General features: G+C 27.5%; 2 protein-coding genes across 2 annotated transcripts; both read left to right on the forward strand.

Moving 5' to 3' along the window:
* Positions 1–2,456: 2,456 nt before the first annotated feature.
* On the forward strand, positions 2,457–4,683 carry LOC108832678 (aldehyde oxidase GLOX1-like). The gene is made up of 2 exons (XM_018606138.2): positions 2,457–2,932; positions 3,297–4,683. The coding sequence occupies exons 1-2, from the start codon at positions 2,486–2,488 to the stop codon at positions 4,626–4,628; spliced, it is 1,779 nt and encodes a 592-aa protein (XP_018461640.1). The 5' UTR covers positions 2,457–2,485; the 3' UTR covers positions 4,629–4,683.
* Positions 4,684–7,063: 2,380 nt separating this feature from the next.
* Positions 7,064–8,074, forward strand: LOC108832687 (uncharacterized). The gene has a single exon (XM_018606145.1). The coding sequence runs from the start codon at positions 7,064–7,066 to the stop codon at positions 8,072–8,074; it is 1,011 nt and encodes a 336-aa protein (XP_018461647.1).
* The last annotated feature ends 12,216 nt before the right edge of the window (positions 8,075–20,290 follow it).

Here is a 20,290-nt window from a genome sequence, read left to right on the forward strand (position 1 = left end):
AAACATGAATTTTAAAAACTTATTTAAAATCTACTGTTACTGAACTTGATATTTCGTAAAGTACTCTGAAATCCATTGTTATTGAAAATATTAAGTTATGGAGTTTTAAAGTTTCAGGTGATTTTAGGGGGTTTGAGTGGCGTTTCTTAGTTAAAAATAAATAAAATCCAAATCCCATGGTTTTATGTGATATTCTAGAATAATTTAACGAAAATTACCTAAATCTTTGTAACTTATTGAAATCATCTAAAATCCCATTAAAATCAAATCACATCAAATGTTAAATTGAATACATCCTTTAAATTCACTATTAGATTGACATGTAGGTTCTAAGATCAGTTGAAATAAGAACTTTTCTCTTCTCTCTCTCCTATATTTTTCTTATTTTCATATTTTTTTATTTTTCTTTAAATATATAGATACGGAATGAGTATCACCATTGCAGATGTTCTTATTGTTCTATATACTTAAATTTACAATAACAGTAATTTCTCATCTAAAATTCTAATAAAATATCTCTCATATAAAGGGGAAATGGACATTTAAATCCTCAACTATTTGAAATTGGCAAGTTTAATCATGAACTATCACTTGCATGATTTTATTCCACAACTAACATTTGACTTGGCAAATTAGTGACCAAAAAAGTCAACTGTGAAATCATAAACGATTGTCGTTAGTTTTATATCAATTATTTCCGGTATTGAATTTGAAAAATTCGAAATCTTCAAATTCAAATCTTTAACTTTGAGTGAAGACGATTTCTGGTGACGGAAAGCGGTTTCCGGTGAAAAGAGAAAAAAATCCGGTGCAATCACGGAAATAAACATCACCGGAAACCGTCTTTCCGTCACCAGAAATCGTCTTCACTCAAAGTTAAAGATTTGAATTTGAAGATTTTGAGGTTTTCAAGTTCATTGGCGGAGATAATTAATATAAAACTAACGAGAATCGTTTATGACTTTATGGTTGACTTTTTTCGATCACTAATTTGCCAAGTCAACTATTAGTTGAGGAATAAAATCATGCAAGTGATAGTTCGGGATTAAATTTGTTGATTTCAAATAGTTGAGGATTTAAGTGCTCATTTTCCCCTCATATAAACCCGATTATTGACTTAAACTTTAATTGATAAAGAAGTTATAATCAATCACGATAAAAACACTTGGCATGAAAGATTTTAGTGAGTTTCTTAGAATATATAGTTTGAAATATAAGTTCCCTTTATATTTTTTAAATTTTCATTGTTTTCTAAATCTGATACACTCTCTCATATCTTAACGATATAAAAACATCTTTAGTCACTGTACTATATGCTGTTTTGACGAATCGATGCCCGGTATGCTATACTAAAAACATCTTTAGTCATGCTCATCTATATCGCTATGGTATATATTTAGGTTTATTTTCAAGAAATTTTGATTAATTATACAGATGTGTTTTCATTATTTCTCATCTTATCTATTAATTTAGAATCATATTTTAATTTTAAATTTTAACTATTGAATTATATTTTACATTTTGGACCTATTTAAAATATATTTTATCCACTAGCCAAAAATCGGATATCAAACTACTCATAAATCTATCAGGTCGGATGACTCAATAAATCGAACGCATTTGGTTCTACTCTTATAATTTCAGACCTTCCAAACTATATTTAATCTAATCTATTAAAAAATAAATTTTTTGACCCCAGAAATTTATTTTGTATCATACTAATATTTCTGTAAAAAAATTTCAGATTTTGTGAACCACACATATATACTTTGTCACAAAAACATAAACACACAAAAATACTTGTCATAAATCTTTTAAATTAGAACTAGTACAAACAATTTTGATCTCTAGAATAAAAACTAAGATGCATAAATAATAGAACGGAAAAGATACCACAAATTTATCTAAAAGTAAACTCCATATTTCATGAACTTTAAACACTTACAACACATTTTTTAATACAAGTTTAAAGTTTTAAACCAAAATGAAATAAAATTCCGCTAAACGTAGGTCAAATCCTAGTCTATTATTTTAAAATCGGTTTGTCTCTTTCTAACTGTTTTTTAGTGTGTGAAATACCCACTTAAAAACATTGTTTTTTTTTTTTTTTGTAACTGGGCTTCTTAAAAACATTGTTGGAGAAGCTAGATTGTAAAAGTATATCTGCAAAGCCTAGTCAACCATTTGAAAGAAAAATTAGACGAGCATAAACAAATAAAATCGATAGAGAAAAAGGGAACACCATACAAAAGACACCATACGCATGAAAATATATATAGCCTATAACATAAAACCGGTCATTCTATGCTTACGGAACCACCGGTCAAAAGACAAAGTCGAGGAAATAACTTGTTAACCTCTCATTAAAAAAAACGACAAAAATAAACAAACATAAACTTATAAATTCCTGAATATACCAACTTATTCTCCAAAGCAATCATCATTAACCAATTAAACAGGAAACAATAAAAGAAAAGTCAAGAAAATGAGAGCATCAAGAAGCCTCTTATGGAAACTATCTATCATTGTTTTGTTAGCAGTCTTTTCTCAACCATCCTTCTCAGGTGATACTGGTTCATCGGATGAAACGGAGACTGGAATCGGACATGAAGCCGCCGATATGCAACCACAGAGAGCAGGAAACCGTAAGCATAGAGGTGGTGGTGGCGCCATGGCACAATTTCCTGAGATGAATTGGCCCGGCAAATGGGAGTTATTCATGAAGAGCTCCGGCGTATCAGCCATGCACGCTATTCTTCTGCCATTGATCAACAAAGTGCAGTTTTACGACGCAACCATTTGGAGAATTTCACAAATCAAGCTCCCTCCAGGCGTACCTTGCCACGTTTTTGACCACGTGCATAATAAAGTTGATTGTTGGGCTCACTCTGTCCTCATTGATATTGAAAACGGACACACCAGGCCTCTAGCGGTAACAAAATTACTATTTATTAATACTATTATTACTCGTTTAACATATTTTATCCATGTTTATTAAACTTTTTAAGATTATGCATATGAGTTTCAAATATAGTTAATCTTATTAATACTTTAAAAAAATGTCAATTATTTACATATAATAGAACAAACTGAAAAATAGAAATAGTCTTACAAACAAATTAATAAGTTTGTACATTAATAATTGACTACATCATCTAATTTGAAACTGATTTTGGAAGGAGTATGTAATATGGAACCGTGCATGTTAAACAATAATTTTAAATTGTCCTAAACTACACCGATGTTTTTGGTAAAACCTTACACATAGCTAAATACGGAACTTGTCATTATGGCAGCTTACGACGGACACATGGTGTTCGTCAGGAGGTTTAACCATAAACGGGACATTGGTGAGCACTGGAGGATTCCAAGGAGGAGCAAACACAGCCAGATACCTTGCCTCATGCGAAAACTGCAATTGGGTGGAGTATCCCAAGGCATTAGCTGCACAACGATGGTACTCAACACAAGCCACTCTCCCTGATGGCACTTTTATCGTTGTCGGAGGCCGACAAGCTCTCAACTACGAGTACATCCTCCGGGAAGGAGTGGACAACAAGCAACTCTTCGACTCGCATCTTCTTAAAGAAACAACTGATCGAGAAGAAAACAATCTATACCCATTCGTTTGGCTCAACACTGATGGCAACCTCTTCATGTTCGCCAACAACCGTTCCATCCTTCTTGACCCGAAAACGAATAAAGTCATCAAAGAGTTCCCTCAGCTCCCTGGCGGTGCCCGTAACTACCCTGGCTCCGCCTCCTCCGCTCTTCTCCCTATCCGCCTCTACGTCAAGAACCCGCCTGTCATCCCCGCTGATGTCCTTATCTGCGGCGGCTCCAAACAGGATGGATATTTCCGTGCTGACAGGCTGAAGCTTTACGACCCGGCCTTGAATGATTGCGCCAGGATAAGCATCAACAGTAAAAGGGCTGCATGGAAAATAGAGAAGATGCCAATGCCGCGGGTCATGAGCGACGCTGTGGTCCTACCCAATGGCGAAGTTCTCATCGTTAATGGCGCGAAACTTGGAACATCTGGATGGGGCTTAGCCAAAGAACCAAACTTCACACCACTCTTGTACACTCCAAATAAAAAAATAGGCAAACGTTTTAAAGAGCTCGCTGCTTCCGGTATACCCCGCATGTATCATTCCATCGCTCTCGCTCTTCCTGATGGTAAAGTTCTCATCGGTGGTAGCAACACCAACGATGGTTACAGGTACGACGTTGAGTTCCCGACAGAGCTCCGCATAGAGAAGTTCTCACCGCCTTACCTAGACCCGGCTCTTGCCAATATGAGACCAAAGATTGTGCACACGGACACACCGAAACAGATCAAGTATGGACAAATGTTTAACGTGAAGATCGAGCTTAAACAAGCGAATGTGGCAAAAGAGAATGTCATGGTTACAATGTTGGCACCACCTTTTACTACACATGCTGTATCGATGAACATGAGGTTGCTCTTGTTGGGTATTGCTGATGTTAAGAAGGAGCAAGGCGACTTTCATCAGATTCAGGCTGTTGCTCCTCCCAGTGGAAATGTTGCTCCTCCTGGTTATTATCTTCTCTATGCTGTCTTCAATGGTGTCCCGAGCGTTGGAGAATGGATTCAGATCGTGTGAGATTAATTACCAAGTACAATGATGATGTACATATTTTTGTATTTAGCCATTTGTCGCACCCATACCATTTTTGTAAAATAAGACAATTTTTTTTGTAACATAAAACAATATTTTTGTACTAACATAAATATTTATTTTGACTCTTAATATAGTTACTGCATAGTTTATTAAATTATTTTTGAAAAGTTAATTTTTATATTTGAGTTTTTAATTATATTTGTGTTTAATATTAGTTTAAGTTGATAAAATAATCCATTAAATAAATGAAATATCTAGTTGAACATAAAACTTATCAATAAGTCATTTTCATATTTTAATAGAATAGATTATCAGAATTCATGACCATGAGATGAGAAGATCATCTCTAGTGGTCTTTCGTTTTCAGAAAAAAAAACAAAAAAATGAAAAACAAATCCTTTATAATGGTGCACCATTTTAAACAAAAGGTAAGGATATGAATAATATTCATTCAAAAGGAGGAAAGACTATTTACAATCTCATTTTGCTATTAACTTTTTTTATTTACAAAACTGGTCCTTCGAATAATTATATAGTTTTATTTTACATCTAAGAATAATAAATATTTGTGTGTTTATACTTTAAGGAAGTTATACATATTTTCATTAATACAATTATAAGTTTATTAAAGTGAAGCCCTTTTTCAAAAAAAAAAAGAAAAAAGAAAAAGAGTTTATTTAAGTGATTGTATATTCTATTACAAACTTAATTTATCTAAACTATTAAAATAGAAGTACACTTAATATTTAACCCTATATTTTCCCTAATAATTACAATCAAATGTCACTGGCATTAAAACTACTACTTTAAGACATCATCTTCTCTATTAAAAGAGAAGTACCATTTTTATGTACCATAAAATTTCATAATAGGTCCATTTCATCAATTACATAATATGATATATAATATGATATAGTAATCAATAAGAATATTAATAATAAATGAATAGTTACTATAAATTTTAATTTTATTTTTAGTTATAACAAAATCTGTTGGGAAAAATCTAACAAAATCTTACTCAATGTTTTGGATACTTTTTATTAAATAATATATTAATTAAATTTTATTATAAAACAAAAAAGTTCTAAGCTATTTTTAATAAATTTATAATTATAGTCTGTATTACATTAAAATAGAAGTATTGACAGGATTATATTAAATTGGTAAATGAACCTATTTAAAAAATTAAATGCTTTCATTTAAATAAATTATCATTTACCATTAAATGGGTTAACATTTTTTTAACTATGTAATATTTATATATAAAAATAAATTTCTTATATATTTTAAAAATTTTATTTCAACAGCTATATATTTTTCAAAAATCATATATTGAAGAAGATTCTTAATTTGATTATTTCAAAGTATATATTAAAAGTACAAAAATTGAAATTGTAATAACAATTAATAGAAAGGTAAAATACATCAAACAAATCACTATATATTAATAATAATAAGAAACATAAACAATAAAATTTAATAGTTATACAATACATAACACTAAAATATAAATAATATATTCAAAAATTATGATAATATCAAAATTTATAAAATGGGTACGGGTTAAACTCTAGTGTCTATATTATAATACTTGATCTCCCTCTTATAGATGTTATGAGTCCCGTTTATAGGTTTTGTACTCAAAATCTAGGTTAGTTCCTTCTATATCATAAAATAAAATATGAAAATTCTTCTTTTTAATAGAAGTTTTCCGTTGTCAAGAAAAAATTAGAAGTTTTTCATTTTACAAAGAGATAAGAAGAAAACATTATCTGAAGGCAGGAAATAATTTGAATGGGAAAAAGAGACAAACATCCTACTTTAAGAAGAAGGACTTGCTTCATAGATTAATTATTTCCAACATTGCTTTTATTTCATAATTACTACATAAGATGTTACTTTTATCGTATATTGATAGTGATCTTAATGATAACTAGAACTTAATCCGTGCATTCACATGGGTGTTTATTTTAGTAGAATATATCAATTTCTTCACAACACAAGAATTTAATAGATAAAAAAACATGCCTCTATATGAATTTTTGTTTGATTGTAATATATAACATTATGATATATATCAACATATTAACTGTCTTTTGTTGGTTGCTCATATTATGGCGGAATACCAAACCAATCAAAATGATGTGTTTTTATATCATATTCGTCAATTGATATTTTTAACTACATTAACTATTTTCTTATGCACAAATCACTATGTTTGTGTATATTAATACTCTATCTTCATTCTTCCAACCGCCTGTCTGGATGAGATAGAGAGGTTGTGCAGCGGGTTTCTATGGTCAGGGTCTCCTAACCAAGCTCATAAAGCTAAGGTTGCATGGGCAGAATTATGTTATCCTAAGGATGAAGGAGGTTTGGGACTGAGACGACTCCGAGACTCATCAACAGTTTTCTCTATGCAGCTTATCTGGCGTTTGTTTACACTAGCAGGGTCGCTATGGGTTTCTTGGGTCCAGCATTATCTACTCTGGGATAGCTCATTCTGGGATGCAAAGGAGGATGGTAAAGGCTCTTGGATTTGGAGGAAACTACTAAAGCTCAGGGACATTGCTTTTCCTTATATGAAAGCTGTTGTTAACAGTGGTGCTGATGTCTTTTTCTGGTTTGACAACTGGCTCGATCAGGGGAAGCTTATTGATATCACTGGAGCTGCAGGTACTATCCTCTTCGGAGTTCCCCGCAATGCAAGGATCAGTGACATCATGACAGAGGGCAGATGGAACATCAGAGGCTGCCACAATAGAAGCTGGCCAACACTTCATCGTCAGATATTGGACACTCCTGTTCCTTGTCCTGAAGCAGGCTTGGATGTGAGGCTATGGAGACATTCAGACAGTCAGTACAAGGCTACTTTTTCCGCTTCAGAAACTTGGCAGCAGCGTAGACTCAAGCGGGAGACAGTACCCTGGAGCAAGGTCGTGTGGTTCTCTCAGGGGATACCTCGGTACTGCTTCATTACTTGGCTGACTGTAAAGAACCGTCTCTCCACCGGTGACAGAATGCGAAGTTGGGGTGTGCAACAACACTGTCCCCTATGTGGGGAACCAGATGAATCGAGAGATCATCTCTTTTTTGCGTGTCCTTTTAGTTACACGGTTTGGGATAATGTGGCTGGTCGTCTTCTAGGCCAGAGAATGAACCCTGACTGGTCTACGACCCTTTGTGCTCTGCATAGTTCTCGATTTGCTCCTATGGACTGGGTTTTGGTTAGACTGGTCTTTCAGATGACTATCTATCATGTCTGGAAGGAGCGCAATGGAAGAAGGCATCAGAAACCTTGGGCATCAGCAGCTCAAGTTACTCGCTCCATAGACAAGATGATGAGGAACCGAATCTCATCCCGCAGATACGGGGCTAGACACAAGCTGACAGGTCTACTGCGCAGATGGTTCGAAGTAGCTCCTTAAACTTTAGATTTTTTTGCTTCTACTTAGCATAGCATAGCATATTCTTTCCTGTAAATGTTATTCCATAGATCAATAAATATGAAATTTCATCAAAAAAATAATAATACTCTATCTTCCAAAATAAAATATTTATGTCAAATAAATTGTACTTCTGTTTTTGATAAGATAGATATATTTTCAAAATTTTATGTACCAAATAAATTCTACTTCTTATATATTTTTGAGGAATATACTAAATTGTCTTTCTGTTTTATTCATATAATTAAAATATATATGTATGAGTTATTCTAATCATCAAATTTTTAACATATACTTGAAAAGTAACTTTATAAGTTTTGTGTAAAGTATTATGATATTATATATAAAATATCAATATTAAATAAAAGAATATTATAAGTATATTAGTGACATGAATGTACGTGGTTAATAATTATTATAAAAAAATGATTTTTGCAGGGTCATTTTGTTGTTTACATAACAAAAGAAAAGAAGAAAAGATTTTTTTTTTTTGAAAACAACATACATTCAAAGGCCAAAACGTCGTTCTTTGACAGTGATATTGTCAACACTACTACAAGAAAAAATATAACAAAATGCTTTCTGACACTCATATTTTCTGGTAATAAAGCTATTGAAAATATAGTTATTTTTTGCTAACAATATATAGTTGTCTCTTTAAAAACAATATATATATATATATATATATATGTCTTATATAATGTTCTTGTTCTTCAATAGAGCTTTATTTATATGAGGTCTCTTGCCTAATAAAGTTTGAAAATCTTTTTTTTTAATTCTATTATTTTTTTTTGAAATTATTATTATTTTTACCTTTAATAGATCATCTATATTTGCTAATAATAATTATTCAAATATATTTATATTTTACTGTATATTAGCATGATTTAAATCATTATTCCATATTTATTGGCAGTAATTCATGAAACTGTTATTACGTAATTCGAGATTTCCAACAAAGCAATTTTTTTTTTGGTCAAAGCAATTATACATATATTCCACCATACCAATTATAAATAGTTTTTTTTGTGTAACCTACCATACTAACCAAATGCAAAACAATAATGAAGCAAGCCCCATTGTGGAAACATCGGCCTTGACAATCCCTCTGGCACTCATACGCTCCATATCTTCCGTGTGTAGTTGGCCCACATTGGATACCAATACAGTTTTCTGGTTCTACACATATACAAGCCATGTTCTTTTCATTAACGCCCGACTGGCGGCTGCAACAAAGAAAATACAGTGCGAAGGAAGCAAATTGAACGCCACGGAAAACTAAAATTGACGCTAGTGATCTGCCGGGAGTACAAAATCTGAGAAGCCGCTGCCGCTGAAATATTCAGCGTTCCATTTCGTCCTCGCAATCAGCCGCAGCGTCAAGGAAAACAGGCTGGCGTGGTTTCATGATGATGTGATTGCTTGTGTTTCTCCGTGGTGATACGTTTAATTTTCAGTCGCAGCCGCTGGCGGTGGCATTGACTAAAAGAACATGGCTACAATCAAACATAAGTATTACTATGATTTTATTTTTTTGGTGTAAAGTATTATGATATTGTATAATATATCATACAACATATCAATAAATATATAGATAAATATAAATATATCAATATATATATATATCAATAATTTAAAAAATTATTATAAGTATATATATAAGTATATATATAAATATATCAATATTTTAAAAAAAATATTATAAGTATATTATAGACATGAATGTATGTGGTTAATAATTATTATCAATTAGAAATGATATTTGCAGGATCATTTGGCTGTTTACATAACAAAAAGAAAAAGAAAAAAAAAAAGATTTATTTTTAAAGAACAAACATACGTTCAAAGGCCAAAACTTAGTTCTTTGACAGTGATATTGCCAAAATTACTACAAGAAAAAATGTAACAAAATGCTTTCTGGCACTCATATTTTCTAGTAATAAAGCTATTGAAAATATAGTTTTTATTTTATTTTTGCTAACAATATATTATTGTCTCTTTAAAAACGATATATATAATTGTCTTATATAATGTTTTTGTTCTTCAATAGAGCTCTATTTACATGAGGTATCTTGCCTAGTAAAGTTTGAAAATCTTTTTTTAAATAGATCATCTATATTTGCTAATAATCTTTTATTCAAAGATACTCATATTTTATTGTAAATTAGCAAGACTTAAATCATTATTCCATATTTATTGGCAGTAAGTCAAGGAACTGTTATTACAATCAAAGGTAAATCGAGATTTGCAACAAATCAATTATACATATATTCCACCATACAAATTATTATTAGATTTTTTTTTGTCTAACCTACCATACTAACCAAATGCAAAACAATAGTCAGTCTTTGTTGATGTTGAATAATTAGATTATGAAGTTTGGCTAAAACTGATTATATAATAACAAACTATATTTAAATAAATTTAGAGAAAATTTTGTTTATCACTAATTTATCGTTTTATTATTAAAATAAATTATATTTTCTTTCAATTATTGATTTTTGATGTATTTTGTATTCCTATATCTTCTGTTATCAGAAATATATTTCATATAAAAGTTCGAAGAATGTTTTACAACCCAAAATATTAAGTTGTCCTACGGTAAGACCTATTTCATCAATTAAATGAAAGAAACAAACTCTTACAATAGATTTATTTTATTCCACAAATTTAGTCAAATTTCATACTCTTAATAAGATTTCTCAAATAAATATTATTTTCTAAATCAAAATAAATATGTCACAATATATATATATATATATATATATACATATATATATATATATATATGTATATATATATATATATATTGTGACATATTTATTTTGATTTAGAAAATAATAATGATTTGATTTCAAATTATTTTATTTTTATTACAAATTTATTTAATTTGATAGACCTACTAGTTTTATGCAAATTTATTTCTTTTATAAAATAATAATATTTAACTGTGGTAGATTTTATAGTTTTCCAAAAGTTTGTTTCATTTTCTACCTTGATTGACAAACTTAACTATAGCTTGACTGATTTGTTTCCTTTTACCTGTATGTGTTTTTTTATCACAAACTAGGGTTAAACACACCATATGGGCGAATATGCAAATAAACAAAAGAATATAAACATAACTTAAATTTTGATGAAATTTTAATAAATATTTACAATTTCGTATTTTTCAAATAAATATAACATTAAATTTCAATTATTTATGTTACAACTTTTACTATTTATTTTATTAACATTTTTTGAAATTATATATTTGTCTTACTACCAAGTTATTTATGAAAATTTAATAATTTTTTTGTTATCAGTATTTATCCTACTTTGACTTTCATAGTAAATAAAGCCTTTTTCTTTTGAAAAGTAAATATAGTTTTTTTTTTTGAAAAATGGTAGTCGATTGTGTTCAACACCAAAAAAACTCAATGAGTACATATCATAAATTTCTTAAAATGGTTTCATATAATATGAAACGTCTTAAATAATATAATATAAAGATAATTTAAGGTTGTTTATTGTTATATCTTATTGAGCTTTATTTTGTGACATAAATTTATGTAGGTCAATATATTATATATAAGTTTATTGTTAATATAACATGGAAAATGTTTATGAGATATTGCTCATATTTTTATAGATCCAATAAGTTTATGTAGCTTTGACAAAAATGTTTATAAGATATTTTTCAATAAGTAAAATTTTACTTAGGAGTTTGGCAGGAAAACATCCATTTCATATCTAACATATTCCTATATGTTCAATTCATACTCGATTTATAGGTCCGTGCCAAAACATACATGAACTTATATGGCCGCACAAAAACACACATGTCTTATAATGTTTTGGTGAAATCATACACCAGCCGCCACATCAACTGCCATGTCATCTATTTTTATTCGCGTGGATGCAATGTCAGGTAATTTTGCTGACGAATATGCCATGTGTATAACTTTTTTTGAAAAACTAAATAGTCTTTTTAAAAAGAAGGTAAAAACAACATCTCTGCTAGCGCAGATGAAACTATAATTCATTATAAGATGTAACTTTATCGTATATTGATAGTGATCTTAATGATAAATAGAGCTTGATCCGTGTATCCACACGGGTGCTTATTTTAATAGAATAAGTATATCAAATTTTCTACAACACATAAATTTAATGGATAAATAATCTATATGAGTGTTTGTTTGATCTGATATATCAATATTTTAATTATCTTTTGTTGGCTGCTCATATTGTGGTTGGATATTAAACCAATCAAAATGATATATTTTTATATCATATTCTTCAATTAATAATTTTAACTACTTTAACCATTTCCGTATGTACCAATTACTTTGTTTATGTATATTAAAATTCTATCTTTCCAAAATAATATATTTATGTCAAATAAAATGTACTTCTGTTTTTAATAGGATATAATATTTCTCGCTAAATTTTTATGTACCAAATAAATTATACTTCTTTATTTATTTTTGAGGAATATATTAGATTGAAAGTTTTTGTTTGATTCTTATAACTCAAATATATATGTGTGAATTATACTAAACTATTCAATATTTATTTTAAAAGTAACTTTATATGTTTTAATAAAACTTTTATATTTTATATTTTATATTTTGTATGTCAAATGAAATAACAATCTTCATGAATAATAACATTAAAAATTTGTATGTTTGAATATGTCGCATTTTAAATAGATCTGTTTAATTTTACTGTAAAATATTTTGTTAGAGAATAATTCAACGAGAGAATAATCATAAATTTGGTTAGAGAATAAATAGTTTATATATTATACAACAATTGTTAAAATTTTATTGACCTCAATCTACCCCTAACATGATTTTTTGTTAGTTTACCATGATACTAGTAAAAAAAAATATTGAACAGATTTTCAACTGAATCAAATCAGCGGTATGAAAAGTAGTTTATATTTATTAGAATCATTTATGAAGAACTATTAAAAGTTACAATAAGATATTCATCTTTTAACGTAAAAATGCATTCAGCATGGAAAATTCAAATCATTAGGGGATTGACTTTTTTTTTAGCAACAGGTGATTGACTATTTTACCACTTATTGCAACAACATTGAGCATTATGTGGAGTCTCAGAAACAATGAAGCAAGCCCCATTGTGGAAACCTCGGCCCTGACAATCCCTCTGGCACTCATACGCTCCATACCTTCCGTGTGCAGTTGGCCCACATGTGATACCAAGACAGTTTTCTGGTTCTACACATATACAATCAAACATAAGTATTACTATTATTTTATTTTTTTGGTGTAAAGTATTATGATATTATATTATATATATATATATATATCAATATTTTTTTTATTATAAGTATATTATAGACATGAATGTACGTGGTTAATAATTATAACCAATTAGAAATGATATTTGCAGGATCATTTTGTTGTTTACATAACAGAAAAAAAAATATTTATTTTTGTAAAAAAACAACATACGTTCAGCCAAAACGTCGTTCTTTGACAGTGATATTGCCAACATTACTACAAGAAAAAATGTAACAAAATGCTTTCTGGCACTCATATTTTCTAATAATAAAGCTATTTGAAATATAGTTTTTTTTTAATTTTTCTCACAATATATTATTGTCTCTTTGAAAACAATATATATAATTTTCTTATATAATGTTCTTGTTCTTCAATAGAGCTCTATTTATATGAGGTCTCTTGCCTGGTAAAGTTTGAAAAGATCATCTATATTTGCTAATAATCTTTTCTTTAAAGATATTCATATTTTATTGTATACTAGCAAGATTTAAATCATTATTCTATATTTATTGGCACTAATTCATGGAACTGTTCTTACAATCAAAGGTAATTCGAGATTTACAACAAATCAATTATACATATATTCCACCATACCAGTCATAGATAGATTTTTTTTGTCTAACCTACCATACTAACCAAATGCAAAACAATAGTCAGTCTTTGTTGAAGTTGAATAATTAGATTATGAAGTTTGGCTAAAACTGAATATATAATAACAAACTATATTTGAATAAAATTAGAGAAATGTTTGTTTATCACTAATTTATCGTTTTATTACTAAAATAAATTTTATTTTCTTTCAATTATTGATTTTTGATGTATTTTTTATTCCTAATCTTCTGTTACCAGAAATATAATTCATATAAAAGTTCTAAGAATGTTTTACAACTCAATATATTAAGTTGTCCTACGGTAAGACCTATTTCATCAATTAAATGAAGGAAACAAACTCTTACAATAGATTTATTTTATTCTAAAAATTTAGTCAAAGTTCATACTCTTAATAAGATTTCTCAAATAATAAATATATATACATATATATATTGTGACATATTTATTTTGATTCAGAAAATAATAATGATTTGATTTCAAATTATTTTGTTTTTATTACAAATTTATTTAATTTGAAAGACCTACTAGTTTTATGCAAATTTATTTCTTTTATAAAACAATAATATTTACCTGTGGTAGATTTTATAGTTTTCCAAAAGTTTGTTTCATTTTCCACCTTGATTGACAAACTTAACTATAGCTTGACTGATTTGTTTCCTTTTGACTGTATATGTGTTTTTTTATCACAAACTAGGGTTAAACCCACCATACGGGCGAATTTGCAAATAAACAAAAGAATATAAACATAACTTAAATTTTAATGAAATTTTAATAAATATTTACAATTTCGTAGTTTTTTCAAATAAATATAACATTAAATTTCAATTATTTATGTTACAACTTTTACAATTTATTTTATTAACATTTTTTGAAATTATATATTTATCTTACCGCCAAGTTATTTATGAAAATTTAATAATTTTTTTGTTATCGGTATTTATCCTACTTTGACTTTCATAGTAAATAAAGCTTTTTTGTTTTGAAAAAGTAAATATAGTTTTTTTTTTTGAAAAATGGTAGTCGATTGTGTTGAACACCAAAAAAACTCGAGGATTACATATTATAAATTTTTTTAAAATGGTTTCATATATTATGGAACGTCTTAAATAATATAATATACAGATAATTTAAGGTTGTTTATTGTTATATCTTATTGAGCTTTATTTTGTGACATAAATTTATGTAGGTCAATATATTATATATAAGTTTATCGTTAATATAACATGGAAAATGTTTATGAGATATTGTTCATATTTTAATAGATCCAATAAGTTTATGTAGCTTTGACAAAAATGTTTATAAGATATTCTTCAATAAGTAAAATTTTACTTAGGAGTTTGGCAGGAAAATATCCATTTCATATCTAACATATTCCTATATGTTCAATTCATATTCGATTTATAGGCCCGTGCCAAAACATACCTGAACTTATATGGCCGCACAAAAACATACATGTCTTATAATGTTTTGGTGAAATCATACACCAGCCGCCACATCAACTGCCATGTCATCTATTTTTGTTCGCGTGGATGCAATGTCAGGTAATTTTACTGACGAATATGCCATGTGTATAACTTTTTTTGAAAAACTAAATAGTCTTTTTTAAAAGAAGGTAAAAATAACATCTCTGCTAGCGCAGATGAAACTCTAATTCATTATAAGATGTAACTTTATCGTATATTGATAGTGATCTTAATGATAAATAAAGCTTGATCCGTGTATCCACACGGGTGCTTATTTTAATAGAATAAGTATATCAAATTTTCCACAACACATAAATTTAATGGATAAATAATCTATTTGAGTGTTTGTTTGATCTATAATATATAACATTTATGATATATCAATATTTTAATTATCTTTTGTTGGCTGGTCATATTGTGGTTGGATATTAAACCAATCAAAATGATATATGTTTATATTATATTTTTCAATTAATAATTTTAACTACTTTAACCATTTCCGTATGTACCAGTTACTTTGTTTATGTATATTAAAATTCTATCTTTCCAAAATAATATATTTATATCAAATAAAATGTACTTCTGTTTTTAATAGGATATAATATTTCTCGCTAAATTTTTATGTACCAAATAAATTCTACTCCTTTATTTATTTTGAGGAATATATTAGATTGAAAGTTTTTGTTTTATTCTTATAACTCAAATATATATGTGGAATTATACTAAACTATTTAATATTTATTTGAAAAGTAACTTTATATGTTTTAATAAAACTTTTATATTTTATACTTTATATTTTGTATGTCAAATGAAATAATAATATTCATGAATAATAACATTAAAATTTTGTATGTTTGAATGTGTCGCATTTTAAATAGATCTGTTTAATTTTACTGTTAAATATTTTGTTAGAGAATAACTCAACGAGAGAATAATCTTAAATTTGGTTAGAGAATAAATATTTTATATATTATACAACAATTGTTAATTTTTATTGACCTCAATCTACCCCTAACATGATACTAGTTAAAAATATACTGAACAGATTTTCAACTGAATCAAATCAGCGGTATGAAAAGTAGTTTATATTTATTAGAATCACTTATGAAGAACTACTAAAAGTTACAATAAGATATTCATCTTTTAAAGTAAAATGCATTTAGCATGGAAAATTCAAATCATTAGGGGATTGACTTTTTTTTAGCAACAGGTGATTGACTATTTTACCACTTATTGCAACAACATTGAGCATTATGTGGAGTCTCAGAAACAATGAAGCAAGCCCCATTGTGGAAACCTCGGCCTTGACAATCCCTCTGGCACTCATACGCTCCATACCTTCCGTGTGCAGTTGGCCCACATGTGATACCAAGACAGTTTTCTGGTTCTACACATATACAATCAAACATAAGTATTATTATGATTTTATTTTTTTGGTGTAAAGTATTATGATATAATATAATATATAGATATATATATATTAAATTTTTTTTATAAGTATGAATGTACGTGGTTAATAATTATAATCAATTAGAAATTATATTTGCAGTGTCATTTTGTTGTTTACATAACAAAAAAAGAAAAAATATATTTATTTTTGTAAAAAACAACATATGTTCAGCCAAAACGTCGTTCTTTGACAGTGATATTGCCAACAATACTACAAGAAAAAATGTAACAAAATGCTTTCTGGCACTCATATTTTCTACTAATAAAGCTATTGGAAATATAGTTTTTTTAATTTTTTCTCACAATATATTATTGTCTCTTTGAAAACAATATATATAATTTTCTTATATAATGTTCTTATTCTTCTATAGAGCTCTATTTATATGAGGTCTCTTGCCTGGTAAAGTTTGAAAAGATCATCTATATTTGCTAATAATCTTTTATTCAAAGATATTCATATTTTATTGTATACTAGCAAGATTTAAATCATTATTCTATATTTATTGGCACTAATTCATGGAACTGTTGTTACAATAAAAGGTAATTCGAGATTTACAACAAATCAATTATACATATATTCCACCATACCAGTCATAGATAGAATTTTTTTTTGTCTAACCTACCATACTAACCAAATGCAAAACAATAGTCAGTCTTTGTTGACGTTGAATAATTAGATTATGAAGTTTGGCTAAAACTGATTATAAAATAACAAACTATAATTGAATAAAATTAGGGAAATGTTTGTTTATCACTAATTTATCGTTAATAAATTTTAGCTTCTTTCACAAATTTCGTTAAATTTGATACTCTTAATCAGATTTCTCAAATAATCAATATATATATATATAGTGACATATATTTTGATTTAGAAAATAATAATGATTTGATTTCAAATTATTTTATTTAATTACAAATGTATTTAATTTGATAGACCTACTAGTTTTATGCAAATTTATTTCTTTTATAAAACAATAATATTTAACTGTGGTAGATTTTACAGTTTTCCACAAGTTTGTTTCATTTTCCACCTTGATTGACAAACTTAACTACAGCTTGACTGATTTGTTTCCTTTTGACCGTATATGTGTTTCTGTTTTTATCACAAACTAGGGTTAAACCCGTCCTACGAGCGAATATGCCAATAAACAAAACAATATAAACATAACTTAAATTTTGATAAAATTTTAATAAATATTTTCAATTTCGTAGTTTTTTCAACTAAATATAACATTAAATTTCAATTTTTTATGTTACAACTTTTACTATTTATTTTATTAAAACTTTTTGAAATTATATATTTATTTACCACCAAAATATTTATGAAAATTAATAACTTTTTTTGTTATCGTTATTTATCCTACTTTGACTTTCATAGTCAATAAAGTTTTTTGGAAAAAGTAAATATAGTTATTATGTTTTTGAAAAATTGTAGTCGGTTGTGTTCAACACAAAAAACTCGAGGATTATATATTATAAATTTCTTAAAAATAGTTTCATATAATATGAAACATCTTAAATAATATAATATAAAGATTATTTAAGGTTGTTTATTGTTATATATATTATTGAGCTTTATTTTGTGATATAAATTTATGTAGGTCGATATATTATATATAAGTTTACTGTTAATATAACATGAAAAATGTTTATGAGATATTGCTCATATATTTATAGATCCAATATGTTTATGTAGCTTTGACAAAAAAATTATAAGATATTTTCAATAAGTAAAATTTTACTTAAGAGTTTGGCGGGAAAACAGTCATTTCATACCCAACATATCGCTATATGTTCAATTTATATCCGATTTATATGCCATGCCAAAACATACCTGAACTTATATGGTCGTGCAAAATATACCCGTCTTATAATGTTTTGGCGAAATTATACACCAGTTGCCACATCAGCTGCCATGTCATATATTCTTGTTCCGTGGATGGAATGTCAACTAATTTTGCTCACGAAGATGCCATGTGTATAATTTTTTGTTGCATTAATTTCGCCAAAAAATTATAAGTCGTGTATGTTTTTGCACTGTCATATACGTTTAGGTATATTTTGGTACAACTATATAAGTCAGGTATGAATTGATCATATCGCGATATAATAGGTATGAAATAGTTGTTTTCCTAGAGTTTGGCTGGTTAACTATATTATATACAATTTTTTGTCAACATATACAATTTTTTTAGTATGCATCTTTAGTGTAACATATCCTCTTATATACTAAATGAAAAGTCACTTTATTGACTTATGCTGGCATGTCACTCATATATGCAGTCTGAGAAAAATCTTTATAATTTCATTGGTCGATGATTTTCAATTTTTATTTATTTTAATCAAATGTATAAAAATAAATCATAGAATCAATTAATGTTAGTTGCCAAACTATTTACATATTTTACGCATAATCATTTATAATATCAAATGGTATCAAATATGTAAATTCTATATAATACTTCATCATTCCGTTTTTTATTAATAGTCTATTTATAAATATATGAAGTATGTTGTTAAAAAGTTATTAGTAAAACTAATATACGAGCTTTATTTTTCTATTATAAACAATCGTAAAAACTTTATTTTTTATATAAGTCATAATATACATATATAAAACATATAATTTTAATAAAAAATATTATAATAACTATTTATGCATCATATAACGAGTTCATTAATTATTTAAAATAGTTTTAAATCATTTTTTGATGATTAATATATATATATTTTAAAAAAACTTAAAGTCACTTATATTGATTCATTAGTAATGATTTATACCAGATATATAATAGTATATAATTATATAAATATTTGGTAATAATTGCTTTTTAATAATTTTTGTGTATTTATACTTTAATTGCAAGTGTGGGTCTATTTGTCATATTAGTTGATGTTTTGGATTTTAATAATTTTTATGGACAAAAATTTGGTCTACAAACCAATTATATATATATATATATATATATATATATATATATATATGTTTAACTAAATACTACATAAATCCTATTTAAAAATTTAAAAAGTATTAATAAATAAAATATGTTTAAAATTAGCTACCAAAAATCCACTTTCGGCTTTAAAATATTAAAATATATTATCGCAGGTCGAAAACACAAAATATTATGTTATATCAAAATTTGTACCCGCAAATTTGCGGGCAACCACCTAGTTTTAAGTAATCTTTTAGATAATTTTTGATCAATTTCATTTTTTCATAAAAAAATTATTTTAAAAAATTTGACATTGATTTATTTGTGTCAAATTAAGTAAGAAGCTTCATAATTGTATTGGATAGTTTCTTCCCGAATATATGTGTTACTTCGAGAAGATATATTTAGCTATGGCCATTATTTTATCCCTAGAAATTGATA

The sequence above is a fragment of the Raphanus sativus genome, chromosome 2, assembly GCF_000801105.2.
Source record: "Raphanus sativus cultivar WK10039 chromosome 2, ASM80110v3, whole genome shotgun sequence".
NCBI lineage: Eukaryota > Viridiplantae > Streptophyta > Magnoliopsida > Brassicales > Brassicaceae > Raphanus > Raphanus sativus.

What these genes read in the sequence shown, in the direction of transcription:
- LOC108832678 (XM_018606138.2), top strand. Translation starts at nt 2,486, where the DNA reads ATGAGAGCATCAAGAAGCCTCTTATGGAAACTATCTATCATTGTTTTG. An exon ending in GACACACCAGGCCTCTAGCG is followed by an intron (nt 2,933 to 3,296) that starts GTAACAAAATTA and finishes TCATTATGGCAG; the next exon opens with CTTACGACGGACACATGGTG.
- LOC108832687 (XM_018606145.1), top strand. Translation starts at nt 7,064, where the DNA reads ATGCAGCTTATCTGGCGTTTGTTTACACTAGCAGGGTCGCTATGGGTT.